The 13,365-nt window shown below is 39.5% G+C and overlaps 1 protein-coding gene across 3 annotated transcripts in view; it reads right to left on the reverse strand.

Moving 5' to 3' along the window:
* Window positions 1-571: 571 nt before the first annotated feature.
* The window catches only part of LOC129740505 (calcium-transporting ATPase sarcoplasmic/endoplasmic reticulum type), a 42,053-nt gene continuing 29,259 nt past the window's right edge, over window positions 572-13,365 (reverse strand). For 2 of the 3 annotated variants that reach the window (XM_055732200.1, XM_055732201.1), the window contains exons 4-11: window positions 12,892-12,974; window positions 10,434-10,535; window positions 8,107-10,173; window positions 7,923-8,038; window positions 7,620-7,856; window positions 7,431-7,548; window positions 7,210-7,327; window positions 572-1,850 (exon numbers count right to left, since the gene is read on the reverse strand). In XM_055732200.1, coding sequence (XP_055588175.1) covers window positions 1,825-1,850; window positions 7,210-7,327; window positions 7,431-7,548; window positions 7,620-7,856; window positions 7,923-8,038; window positions 8,107-10,173; window positions 10,434-10,535; window positions 12,892-12,974 — 2,867 coding nt within the window. In that variant the 3' untranslated portion in view covers window positions 572-1,824. Of the gene's footprint in view, window positions 1,851-2,562; window positions 3,136-7,209; window positions 7,328-7,430; window positions 7,549-7,619; window positions 7,857-7,922; window positions 8,039-8,106; window positions 10,174-10,433; window positions 10,536-12,891; window positions 12,975-13,365 lie in introns of all 3 variants that reach the window. The other variant, XM_055732202.1, reaches the window with a different exon arrangement.

Below are 13,365 nucleotides of genomic sequence, written 5' to 3' on the forward strand. Positions count from 1 at the left end.
ACGCACCGCAAGAATCGCCGCTGAATATCCTCGAGCCGATCGACACCGTTCTGGTAATAGTGACATCAGACAGCTGATGCGTATTCAAGGATGGAACGAACAATGCTGTAGTATAAGCTTTTCAGGAAATACACGTCCTTGAAGTCCTTCGCCACTCTAAAAATGAAACCGAGACTTCTAGATGCTTTGTCAATCACGTAGTTGGTGTGTGCCTTGAGTTCTACGCGCTGATATAAGATAACGCAAAGATCGTTAATGTGGTTCAGACGTGCGATAGGTTCGTCTCCAAGGAAGTACCCCGCAATTAAAGTCTGCCGCTTACGGGAAATCACCGCCAATCAACGAAAAGGTTGAATTGACGTTGCAGAAAATTTATTCGTCATGGCCGTTTATGGTGTAAAACGGCTTTAGGTCATCAGCATAGCAAAGTTTGGGGACGTCGAGGAGTGACAACACGTCGTTCAAATAAACTAGGAAAATAATCGGCCCTAGATGGCTACCTTGCGCCTGTCGTTTTGACGTTGATTTGGATGTCATCATATATCCGAAAAAAAAACAGAAGAAACCATCGTTTCAACGGCATTTTCATGTTTTTATTGAATCTTTCGCGAAACTTTCAGCGATTTCTTTCTAGAAAAAGACGATAAATAAAAAGAATAAAACCAAGGCGAAACGAACATAAAGATGGCGGTCAACGTCACACATTTGCTGTTCTGTTTGTTTCAGTTTCAAACTCTTTGTATGTTGTTGCTGGTTTGTAGGTTTTTGGTTTTTTAGTTTTAATTCCTTTATTTAAATATCTAACTTGCCATTATGTTTTAAAAATGTTTTCGACCACTACTACACAACTCAATAACAGAAGGTTTTTTTTTGTTCGGGAAGGTGTGTTTCCTCTCTTGTTTTAAAACCTTCACTTTCACTTTTATTTAATTAACTTATTTACACATTTTGTGATTGTCTCACATATTCACTAATAAGGGAACAAAAGGGTAAACATAGAGAGAGAAATTGAAACTAGTTCCAAGTAGGACTAGTCAAAGACGAAAGAAGGTACAGAGAGAGAGGGTAGTTTTAACTTAAAAGGTAAAAGCTTCGGAGTAGAGATAATGGAAAACTTAAAATACGAAAATAGTAACAAAAAAAGTCGAAAGCGATCTGCTGCTCTATTACTAGAAAACAGAGAAAACTATATCGAAACTTATGCGTAGGTATCGCAAAATGACCGAGAGAGAGAAAGATATTAAAATGTCTTCAATTGTTCATTTTCACTAGAAAAAGTAAAAGTCGTTGGTGGTTTAAAATACGATTGTTTTTGGTTTGATAACCTATACTCTACGCCCCAAGAGGTTTGGTTGTTTTTTGGTTCGGTTTGGATCAAATTCTCATTTCCGCTACGGTTTTTGTTAAGAAAACTGGCAAAACTCATGCTTTTTGATTTTTTTTCTTCTATTTGGAAACACGCTCACTATGTATTTGATAAACCTCGAATTAGCTCTTAGAATACGTTGTAAAACGAGAAAAGGAAAAAGAAATCGGCTTTGTCATTTAACTATCTATAAGATGTTTTCCGCTGTTTTTTTTCTAATCCATTACATGTTGTTTTAAATTCCTGGTGTAATACTTCCTATCAGAAGACATCGATGTAAGTGATGTTCCTGTAGTTTTAATAAATAACAGTTTTTTTTGTTTATTAATTATTCCTTGTTTTTTTATTGCTTCGTTTCTTTAGTAAATTGGTTTGCTTGCATTATCATGTTGTTTTCTGCTGAAACAACAAAACATATCTACGTCGCACAGTTAGTAGCCACGTGTACGGTTACTAACTTATTCCCAGTTCTTGATAGTTTCGCCTGTTTGCGGACCAATGCAAAAAGAGAAAGAAACGAGCAGCGGGAACAAATGCATGAGAAAAGAAATAAAAGAAGAAAAAATGGATTAAGTTCAATGTGGTCATGGTGGCCACCAAGCGAGCCAAACCGTTGAGAGGGCGTCGCTGAATCGATGTCTCGAATATCGTCGCGAGCCCCCTGCTGGCCGTTTCCCTTAAACCTATTAAGCATTTGGTTGTTGTTGCAACGTTCCAAAATCATTATCCAATCGGAAGCGGTGGTTGGAATAGTATGGTTTCATCGGAAGCTGTTTTAAGTGTTGTTGTTTCATGGTGAAGGCATGCCGGTTGCTCTTCGCTTGGGGAGTTCACGTGGTTCACAATAGTCGAAGCATTTGAACGGAAACGTCGTTAACAGCTCGATAAGATGTTATTGGGATGAGTTTGAAACCACTGGTGGGGTAATGTAAGGCAATTCTTTTCATGAAAAGTTCAACAAGACATTCCTCAGCAGTGATTCCCAACTGCTGAACTTCGATTATTGAAGACATAACAAAAGCACAATGGTTATTTTCCCGGTTGTTCGGATAAAGCTGATGTGCGAGTTTTGATTTGTGCAGGGTGACTAGTTTGATGGAGGAAACAATAAACTCAAAAAGCGTGACATACTGACACCTGTCTCATTTTACTTAATATCACTATCGAATAAATTAAAAAATTAAGTTACTATTTACTTATACTGGGCTGCCTCTCTCTTCGAGAATTATGTGTATCACTAGAACAACAAATCCAACAGAGCAATAACTGTAACAAACCGACGACGACGGCGTTTTTGGAGAGGCGTATTTGATTGCTTAAGGTTTGGGATCACTCAACAAAGAGAAGCGGGTTGGTTGGTGGTTCAGATGAATGATGAGTGTTGTGTACTCGTCGGTTCCGCCCACGACGTGTTTCCGCGAATTCGATGTGACAGGGTTGGTAAAAGGCGCACTTGGGATTACGAGGGGTGCAAGGTGGGTATGTTGTGGGTACTTTCGCCGGTTATGAGCAACATTTCAAATCTCCAAGTTCTGTTTGACCCAACAGAGTTAGGTAACGTGACTGTTAAAAGCACTATATGGTTGAGGTGGGAAAATCCTTGTTGGGGTTTTCAAGCGTTTAGGGTTTTCATTGTTGTGCGGTTGATGTTCGTTTGGAGATTTGAGGGATTTTCTGTCGGTTGTAGGTGGTGGTGGGCGAGAGGTGTTTTTTTTGTTGGAACACTTAAAAGCTCTTGGGGTCGATTGCTTAATGGAAATCGGGGTTCGCTGTGAAGGGAAGAAAATTATAATATAGATTAAAATTTGCTATTTAAAACGTCGAAGGTTCCGAAAACTAAGAACTAACATCCTACATCGGTTTAACTATTCTACTATCACAAGAAAAAATCACAGTGAAATATTTAAAAGGACACTGGAAATTGTCAGCAACATTTTTGGATAACATTTTACTACACAAGATCTGTTTACTTACTTGACTCGAATGAAACTTTACACAAATGCATATCTATTACTATTTTGGTAGATAGTGTTTTATAGTTTTGTTGGTTTGAAAATGTTCGACAGCAGTACTGCACACACGTTAAGGTTGAGAGAGGACATTCGCACGGTATGATAACATGATGCCATGGGTTGATGGTGTTTACTTCTTTCTGACTGTTCCGTTGTTCAATTCTTCATTTCGTTAGATCCTATAGCAGCAAAAGGGTCATGCTTCACACTTGAGTTGTCATTACCAAACACGATGCTCACTCAAGAAACCGGCAGTGCCTGATTTCGTACTGCGACCCACTCGGCTTTCTCGATGGGGAGAAGGAAGTTCGCAGGCTGGGACATTTTCCAGTTTCGGAACAACCATCTCGCTTCACAATGTTTTTATCTTCTTCAGTGCGGTGCTAGAAAAATCAAGCTCATACAGAAAAACTGGCAGGTGGAACGGGTTTATTAGTTGTTAGTATGGTGTAAAAAAAAATCGGAATAAAACACTTCATGTTGTATTTGATTTTTATTATTTAAATGTATCTTTAAAATGCTTTTTGTTTTGTTTCAGATTTAACTTATGTTTTTTTTATGTCAATTTGATCTTTATTCTCAATGAAGACTTCTCAGTGTAGTCTGCATTGTTTGTTCTAACTGTTTCTGCTTGTCGCTGTTGGTTATTTTTAACATGTTGTTATGAACTACTTTTGGATTGGCTCCATTTTAATGGAATGTGTCTAAAAAATACTGTTGAACAAAAGTTTACAGTCAGTTGATTTTCATCATCATGGAATATTTTAACAACATTCAGTTTCATTGTTTTGCTTCTCGTTAGTATATTTTAATAGTAATAAAAGGAAAATGTTCGAAGAGATTTTTCCCTTTGCCTAAACCAGCATATTATATGCAGACAAAGCGAATATTTGCGCCATTACCAATATTAAACACACACAAATATTCCCGAAATTTTGATTTTGGTGAACAAAACTGGCTTTGAATTGTTACAAACTGTCTGCAACATGGTTCTGAATAACGACTAATAATAGGTAGGTTTGGAAGTCCCGGAAAAGGTTGGCTTCCTGATGAACTTTTAGGTTTTTGAATACATAAGATTGTTTCCTATTTGCACATCATTTTCTGTTTAAACACTTCCTATTTGCCATATCAACAGGTGGCTTCTTTTGCTAAATGTGCATTGAAGTAAATTGTGCAACCAACAGTTCCTCCTCACAATCATCCGCTTTTTTGCGTAAAACGTTCCATTCATATAAATAACACGTTTGAAATATGTATTCCGTAATTGAATAGGACAATCTATGCTACATACGTTAGTTTGTTGTAGACATTCAGAGTGAAACGAAACGTTATGCTAAGAACATCTAAATTTATCAGTTCTGTTTGCTGTTGGGAAATAAACTCTACAGAAAAGGAAAATAAAGGCCAATAAAAAATTCAACATTTAGAAGAACTCAAAAATACCTTTACGGTATAACAAAACAGAAACAGAAAAGCTTAACCGAATGGTGATGTTTATCATTTTGAATCAACTGATGCAATTTTTTTTCAAAAATTTTAGATTTCATATTTTTTTACAAGATAACAGCATAGCTAATGGATGGTATAAGTGATTAAAACAGTGCTTCTTTTTCTAACTGATCAAATGCTATCAAAGTCGTTAACATTTGAAAATTGTTTCCAAAACTAGTGCAATTTGCTAAACATTTCTGGCAAAATTAGGCGCATCTTGCTAAAGACTTATTACCTACATATTCAAAAGTAATTTTTTGTTGATTTCGCTCAAAAAATTAATAATGAGAAATAACCAGCGACACCTACAAAGTAAAAAAAAACTCAACTGTAAGGAGATTTTTGTCATCAAACATCCCTGTTCAAGTATTAATTTTGTGTTTAATTTGAAAGCCTTGCGACTGTTTTTTGATTATTAATTCAGAAACGGTCGCAAGGGTCATGCCAATCAAGTACTAGCACAAACATGGATTGAGTTAGAATTTAGAGGGTTTCAAAATCATGTTAGTAAAGGTACTGAATGTGTGTGTGGAAACATGTGTTTTAGGGGAAAAAGAAATCAAACCGAAAACAAGACAAAAGGGTGACGAAAAGAAGAACAGCCTCGATGGTGTATGGTTTGGTTTGCGTGTATCTTGCGCAAATGTATTTTCATTCATGTGTTTTTATTTTTTTTTCTCTCTTTTGGTCTACTTAAGATAGGAAGGAAAAATATTATTTAAATTATACATGTTGAATTTAAATGTTAAGCTAATTAATCAAATAAAATCATTATGGGTTAAATCTTCAAAAAAAAATGCTACTTGATCTTCGGATTTCCGTGTTTTCAAATTAAATTCCTGATAGTTTTCTTTTATGTTCAAGGGTGTTTTTTCTCGAATTGTTGTTTATGAATCATAGTAGAGAAGAAATGAATAAGTTAAACGAATCACTCTCAATCGCAAGCAAAATAGGTCATTGTTGTCCTCTTGTTTTGTTTTAACTTATTAGTTTGGAAGAAAAAGAATCAATCAATGAAATCCTCTTACTAATACACACTCGTTTCATGTTTTTTTAGATGGAAATATGCGCGAGCACTTTGATCTTACTACAGAAGAAAACACTCACACGCACACACTTGTTGCAGCTTATCAGTATCGGTTTTTCGTTATAGCAGCTAACACGTGTCTTCAGAAGGATTTTAGTGTAACTGTATTCATTCCGGTTGGGAGTGTGTGTTTTGGTGTATATATGTGTTTGTTATTGTATGTGTGTGTCTTACACTCTGGAAGTCTGTTTTTCAAAACTGTTTTTTTCCTTTTTGGTTAAGATAGATTCATAACTTTGTATTGGTGTGTTTTTTGTATAGTAATGTATTAATAATAGTATTGCATTACAATTTACAATTTTTGTTGATTTCGTTTCAGAGATGAAGGATGTATATAAATATATACGATTGTATAGCAACGTTGTATAATGAATTGCGAATAACATGTTAGGACTCATTTGTTTTTAAATAATGAATAGAGGTTAATCGTAAAAAGAGAGGTGTTTTAGGTTTTTTGTTGTAGTTTTTAGGGAAGAAAAACACACTTCGCTATGGGGTCCATCAATCTGGTTTGAGACGTAAAACTATTTTGCAACCATCTGCTATCTGCTAACGGAATCGTAGTTTTGCGTGTAAGACGAAAAACAAAATTTTAGAAAAACGAAGACGCGTAAGCAATTAAAACCGTATAGAGAAGACGTATAGAGTACAGTCGAGAAAGAATAATCAATTAAAACACGTTCAACAATCTCTACCGCGCATACACGAATTACTTAGAAAATATCCTATCAGCAGCTATGATTATTTCCGCTAAAAATCACTCGGACTATATATCTTGTTCACGCGCACTCACATTTGCGAATTAGTATAGTAATAATAAGTAATAGTCGATCGGGTGGTTTTGCGCCTCGATTCATCACCCCGTGTAACCTCCAAGGCACAACCGAATGAATCGAGGCCGGGTGCAACTAACCTCAGACGCCGTCGAGCTCTTACATCCGACGAAAAAAATTGATAACTTGATACGCGAAAAATCTAACTGTCTATAACTTAAGTTTGCCTTAAACCGCTTTAAGATCGCTTGTTTTTTCTTGCTCATTTTCTAACCGGCTCTCAACTGTTTGCTACCACTTTGCCACAACAAGTTTTAGCTAAGGTTGAAAAAGGGTTTTTGCTTCTCTATCATCGTTGTGTGTGTGTCCTCTTCCAGCGAGAGGTTGTCACACTCTAGTATGGACCCCATATGATGTAAGCAAAGAACACGGCCCACGCTAACACTAGCCAATGCATAGTTCTGATATAGCTCTCACCGTCCGAGATCCTTCTGGCGACGAACTTGAGGATTTCATCAAGTAGCACAACCGGCAGCGAGAACTTCATGACAGTGATCCATTCATCACCGTTCAGTGGGGTGACCTGGAACACAGTCTACAAGAAGGAAGAAGATTTCGATGGGTTAACAATAAACTCGTAGTCAGTTTCGCTTTGCGCAGCACCTAGGGTATCTGTGGTTTAAAACTAGAGTACTTACGGAAAGGACATCGACGTGCAGGATGACGAAGTGCAGAGCGAACGACAGGCACATGGAACCGATCAGCCAGATGTTGGACCATGGAGGCATGGTGACCAAGGACTGGTTCTCAGACAAGCTGTAGATGAAACCATTGGTTTGCGTTATATTTTCAAACACTTATTGTCTAAAGAGCCAAATTCTACTGACCTGTTCATGGCGTTCAACATCTCAATGGTGACCAGAACGGACAGAGCCATGGTCATCGGGTGGGGATCGCTGAAGATCTTGCAGTCCATTCCCTTGAACTCGTCACCACCACCGAGACAGGCCAGATGGTGAGTCAGCTGCCAGTAGCTCAGCTGTGGGCCGTCTTCGCAGAACATGAACCACCAGGCAGCTCCACCGACGGTAGCGCAACCGACATATCCACCAATAGCCATGTAACTGTTGGATAAGAGAACAAAGTTGTTAGAGAATCAAAACTACTGCAAAAGGTATTGCGAAACCAACCGGAAGAACAACCATCCAGAGATGAGACCTTCATCGGCCTTACGTGGGGGCTTGTCCATGATGTCCAGATCCGGTGGGTTGAAACCAAGAGCAGTAGCTGGCAGACCGTCAGTAACCTTGGTTGAGGAGAAAGAAAGTTAAATGACCACTGACTTCTTTAAGGTTAGAATCTTCCTTAACTTACCAAGTTGACCCACAGCAGCTGGACTGGGATCAGGGCTTCTGGCAGACCAAGAGCGGCAGTCAAGAAGATGGACACGACTTCACCGATGTTGGAAGAGATCAGATAACGGATGAACTGCTTCATGTTGTTGTAGATGGCACGACCTTCCTCAACGGCGGCGACAATGGAGGAGAAGTTATCATCAGCCAACACCATCTCAGCGGCGGACTTGGCGACAGCGGTACCGGAACCCATGGCAATACCAATTTCGGCCTTCTTCAGGGCAGGGGCGTCGTTGACACCATCACCAGTCATAGCGGAGATTTCGTTCATGCTCTGCAGGAACTCAACGATCTTGGACTTGTGAGCAGGTTCGACACGGGAGAACAGACGGGCACGGGCGCAAGCTTCACGCTGTTCCGAAACAGCCAGATCGTCGAATTCACGGCCAGAGTAGGACTTGCCAGTAGTATCTTCATCCTCAGTGAACACACCAATACGACGGCAGATAGCTTCAGCGGTGGCCTTGTTGTCACCAGTGATGACAATGACACGAATACCAGCGGCACGGCAACGGACAATGGCGTCAGTGACTTCCTTACGTGGGGGATCCAACATACCGACAACACCGACGAAGGTTAGGTTGACTTCATAAGTGTAGAACTTGGTCGAATCGTTCAGGTCCATGTCTTCTGGCTTCATTGGAGAGTCAGCGGTGGCCAGGGCCAAGCAACGCAGGGTATCGCGTCCGGTACCGTACTGGCGGGTCAGCTCCAGGATGCGGTTCTTCAGGGTAGCGGTCAGTGGGACCTTGGTGGTTCCGACACGAGCGTGTGTGCAACGTTCCAGGACACCTTCTGGGGCACCCTTACAGAACAGTTTTGGTCCGTTTCCGAGGCGGGAAGCCTTCAATGGGGTACAGTAGCTGGACATGGACTTACGATCACGAGAGAATTCCAGGGTGAATTCCTTCTTCCACTTGGTTTCAATTTCCTGACGGACGCAGATGGCAGACGAGCGGCGATCCAGTCCAGACTTGGTAACGTTGAAGGGGTTCATCTTTTCAGCCAATACAATCAGGGCGGTCTCAGTAGCTTCACCGACCTTTTCAAAGACCTTCTTGACTTCGTTGAAATCAATAGCGGAGTCGTTACACATGATACAGATGGTGCCCATTTCCTGCAGGATTTCGTAGTCCGAGGCCTTAACCCTGGCACCCTTCAGGGTCATTTCACCAATTGGTTCGTAGGTGGAGCCAGAGATTTCGAATTCAATGAAGCTGCTGTCGTTACCCTCAACCTTGTCGAAGACGAAAGCGCGGGAGACGGACATCTGGTTGGTGGTCAGCGTACCAGTCTTATCAGAGCAGATAACCGAGGTGCAACCCAGGGTTTCGACGGATGGCAGGGAGCGGACAATGGCGTTCTTCTTGGCCATACGGCGGGTACCCAGAGCCAAACAGGTGGTGATGACAGCTGGCAGACCTTCTGGAATGGCAGCGACAGCCAGAGCGACGGCAATCTTGAAGTAGTAGACGGCACCCTTGATCCAGGAACCACCGTGGGCGGGATCGTTGAAGTGACCAATGTTGATGGCCCAGACAGCAATACAGATCAGGGAGATAACCTTGGACAGCTGCTCACCGAACTCATCCAGCTTCTGCTGCAGTGGGGTCTTGATTTCTTCAGTCTCAGACATCTCAGTACGGATCTTACCGATGGCGGTGTTCAGGCCAGTGCCGATGACAACACCGCGGGCCTTACCAGCGGCGACGTTGGTACCGGAGAACAGGATGTTCTTCTTGTCCTGGTTGACGGCACGTGGATCCGGGACGGCATCAGTGTGCTTGATGACCGAGACGGACTCACCAGTCAGGATGGACTGATCGATACGGATGGTGGTCGAGTAGATCTTGATCAGACGGATATCGGCGGGGATCTTGTCACCGACCGACACCTCAACGACATCACCGGGGACAATCTCCTTGGCGCGCACCTTCTGCACACCGGACTTGTCACCACGGACGACCTTGCCCATCTCGGGTTCGTATTCCTTCAGGGCTTCAATAGCGGATTCGGCATTACGTTCCTGGGGGAGGTGTGGAAAAACAGCGGGGGATTAGCACTACACTGATTGAAACACAGTATTCTATCGAGCGGCCTGATAAAACAACGCAAATTATTCCAAGCGAAATTTAATATTTAAACATCTAAATTAAATGAGAAACCATTTTGATTGAAGAATCATATGCTCAAAATTTACTGAAAAAACTAACTGTAAATGGTTTTTTTTCTCCATTAGGGCCACTCGACTTACTGTCTTACTGTACAGCTAGCTAATCAACTTACCTGCCACACACCGACGCAGGCGTTGGCAATCAGAATGAGCAAAATGACCAATGGTTCCACGAAGGCTTCAACACCTTCATGTTCTTCAAACAGGGCGAGGACCTGGAGAAAAATGAGAAAGAGAAAATAAAGATTAACACAATTTAAGAAAGGTGCCGATGCTGTGAGAACGATGGGAGATTTTATCTAATTATTACCACTTTTTGCGGGAATTCCTCTGGTAAAGAAAATAGGTTGAGATTATATGAAGGAAAGGGTAAACGAAGAAAGATTGGTAAAGAACAACCAATTTTAGAATGACAGAAAAGATGGAAAGATTGTGTACATTTTTATATTTTCTTAAAAACTACTGAAATTTGAAGAGATTCTCTACGCATTGATCAACGGAACCAACATAATTTACAATCTCGGAAAAATAATATCCTGAGTTAAACATACGTCGGATACCTTAATTAGATTTGATTTATAAATCCTCATGAATATACACACTTGTGTTGTTTATTTTGTAACAAAGAAATTAACAAATTCTCGAAAAGAAACAATTCCCTGAATATTCAGAGGAAAGATAGGTCCGTACATCTATTAAACAATCTGACAGTATGTATTTCTGTTAAAACTACAGGTGAAATAAGTTCTGAAATAAGTAAATAAATATCGAGTTGCAAGGATGCGAATAACACCGGTAATTATTCAGCGTTAAGAACAAAAAGTATCCTGAACCCAGAAAAATTGCTCAAATCTCGGATCTCGAGGAATTCTATTGCTTCTGAAATTTGTTTAAAATGTTCTAGAACGTTTATTCAACTCCGAAGTTTGTGCGTGCTGTGCAAGAATACTTGTAATTCCTGGAAACATGATTGACGGGACAGAAATTAGATAATTGAGGAAGATAGCAGGCAAATTAACTTTAAGTGGAATAGCTTTAGACCTGTTTGTGCATATGACATGACATAGCAAACATAGATTAAAATTAGAACTTCGCACTGGCCATATCCTTTTATTGGAGCAAGTTCACTCGTGTAGGAATAAAGTGGTAGAAAATTGGACACTTTTAGCACATTTTGAAAATTTCACCTTGCAATTTATTTTTCCAAAATCTGCCGTCAAGTTTTTTCTATATCAGTTGTTCTATTTTGCATGCTGTGATGCAAAAATAGTTGAATTTCTATCACATACAGCTGAAATAGAAACAATGTTGTAAAATATTTGACAGTAGATCTTGTGATGCAAGTGTCAAAATTTCTACCACTTTTTCCCAACACGAGTGAACTTGCTCTGAGTAACATGGTATTATCAATTTTTTTTAGGTTGGGGGTCCTCCAGCCATCAAAAGTATAGAAAAGGCTGAGAAGAGTGTGTTCAAAAGTTGATCTCTGGAGCCGAATAAGTTACCGGAGTTCGGAACAAAAATTTCCTGAGACACGTTACTTCAGACATTGAATATCGAAATTTTTCAAGTTTTTCTGGAAAAAATCCAGACAGTTCGAGACAACCAGCTGTGTTTCTACTGAGGAATGTATGTTTTTAAAATGATTTTCAGTTGTAACTAAAGAAAAAAACACGGTCTAAAACAGGAAACAAACTACGTAAGTACACATTTAACTACTCTCGTAACGGTGCTCTAAAATATGAATCTTACGAGGTTAATCTCTTCCAAAGTTATGAAAAATTTCAGAATTTGACGGAGAGATCTAACGATTCTAACGCTCCTAAAATACGACATCTACAGTTTGCACTTAATTTGTTAGTAAGATGTAATATTCAAAATCTTTTGAAGAAAAAAAAAAATGCCAAAACGCATTTTGAAAGAGAACTACAGAGTTAACATACAAAAACATGACCAGGAAAAATATGATCATCCGGTTTTGTTTTTTTTCTGGGTTTCGAGAACCATTTTAAGCTGTTGAAAAGTATTTACAGGAAGCTAAAGACTAATATTTAATTGTTAAAATTTTTAAAAACTTTTCCAATATTTTTTGACGAAATTCCGTAATGGCAGGAAAGTTCCAGAGACAAAAAAAAACTGTATAGTAGTTCCGACCTTTACAAAACGTAACATTACAACAGAGCAATCAAAATATGTTAATTGGTTTTCAGTAAAACCGTCACGAATCACGGATCAAACTGGAGCTGGAGAGCTGGAAATCGCGTTCGAAACAAATAAAGATCGATTCCGTTTCGTCTTTTTCCAGGTCAATGAATATTTAATTTCAGTGTCAACAGTGCGCTGCTACTCTCATTTTCTGTTTTGTAGCACACTGGGTGTTTTCTTTTCCCAGCCAGACAAATAAACCGAGCACGACGAGAATCATCATGGAGTTTCAACCATGTTGCAGAAAGGTATTATTTTGGGGGTGGAAAATTTGGTTTATGGGGAAAGTGGTAAAATAGAAAACCCATCTAACAAGCAAGTGACAGTGAAGTCACCTGGGTGCCATATGTATGGTGGTATACTTACAAAGGAAATGATAGCAGCCAGCAGCAGGATTTTAACTAACAGATCATCGAACTGTTCCAGGACTAATTGCCAGATGGTCTTTCCTGTGGAAGGAAAAAAGGATAGGTGGTAAGTATTTTTCTTTTCATTTCACAAGCAAAAAAGCTAAATTAGAGCAATATACCGGTTTGTTGAAGGTTCCGTTTTTGTCATCATCGTTATCAAGTTTTTTTTAAGAATTCTGGAAAAATAAGACAGATTAATTTCTCTGATGGCTGTAGCGTATGAGTCTCTTCCTATATTTAGAATCTTTCGTGTTTATAGTCAGTTAAACTTCTTATCTTTCGAAAACGTTGAACAAGAGAATAAATGATTCAGAGTGTTAGGACTTCTGATTTTTTGTGTCAAAGTCAAATTTGATTTGCATTATTGTCGAGTGGATGACGCTTTATAGTTCCCTCAACGACAACAAACAAGGAAAAGAAAAGGAAATTT

This window comes from Uranotaenia lowii, chromosome 1, assembly GCF_029784155.1.
Source record: "Uranotaenia lowii strain MFRU-FL chromosome 1, ASM2978415v1, whole genome shotgun sequence".
Taxonomy (NCBI): Eukaryota; Metazoa; Arthropoda; class Insecta; order Diptera; family Culicidae; genus Uranotaenia; species Uranotaenia lowii.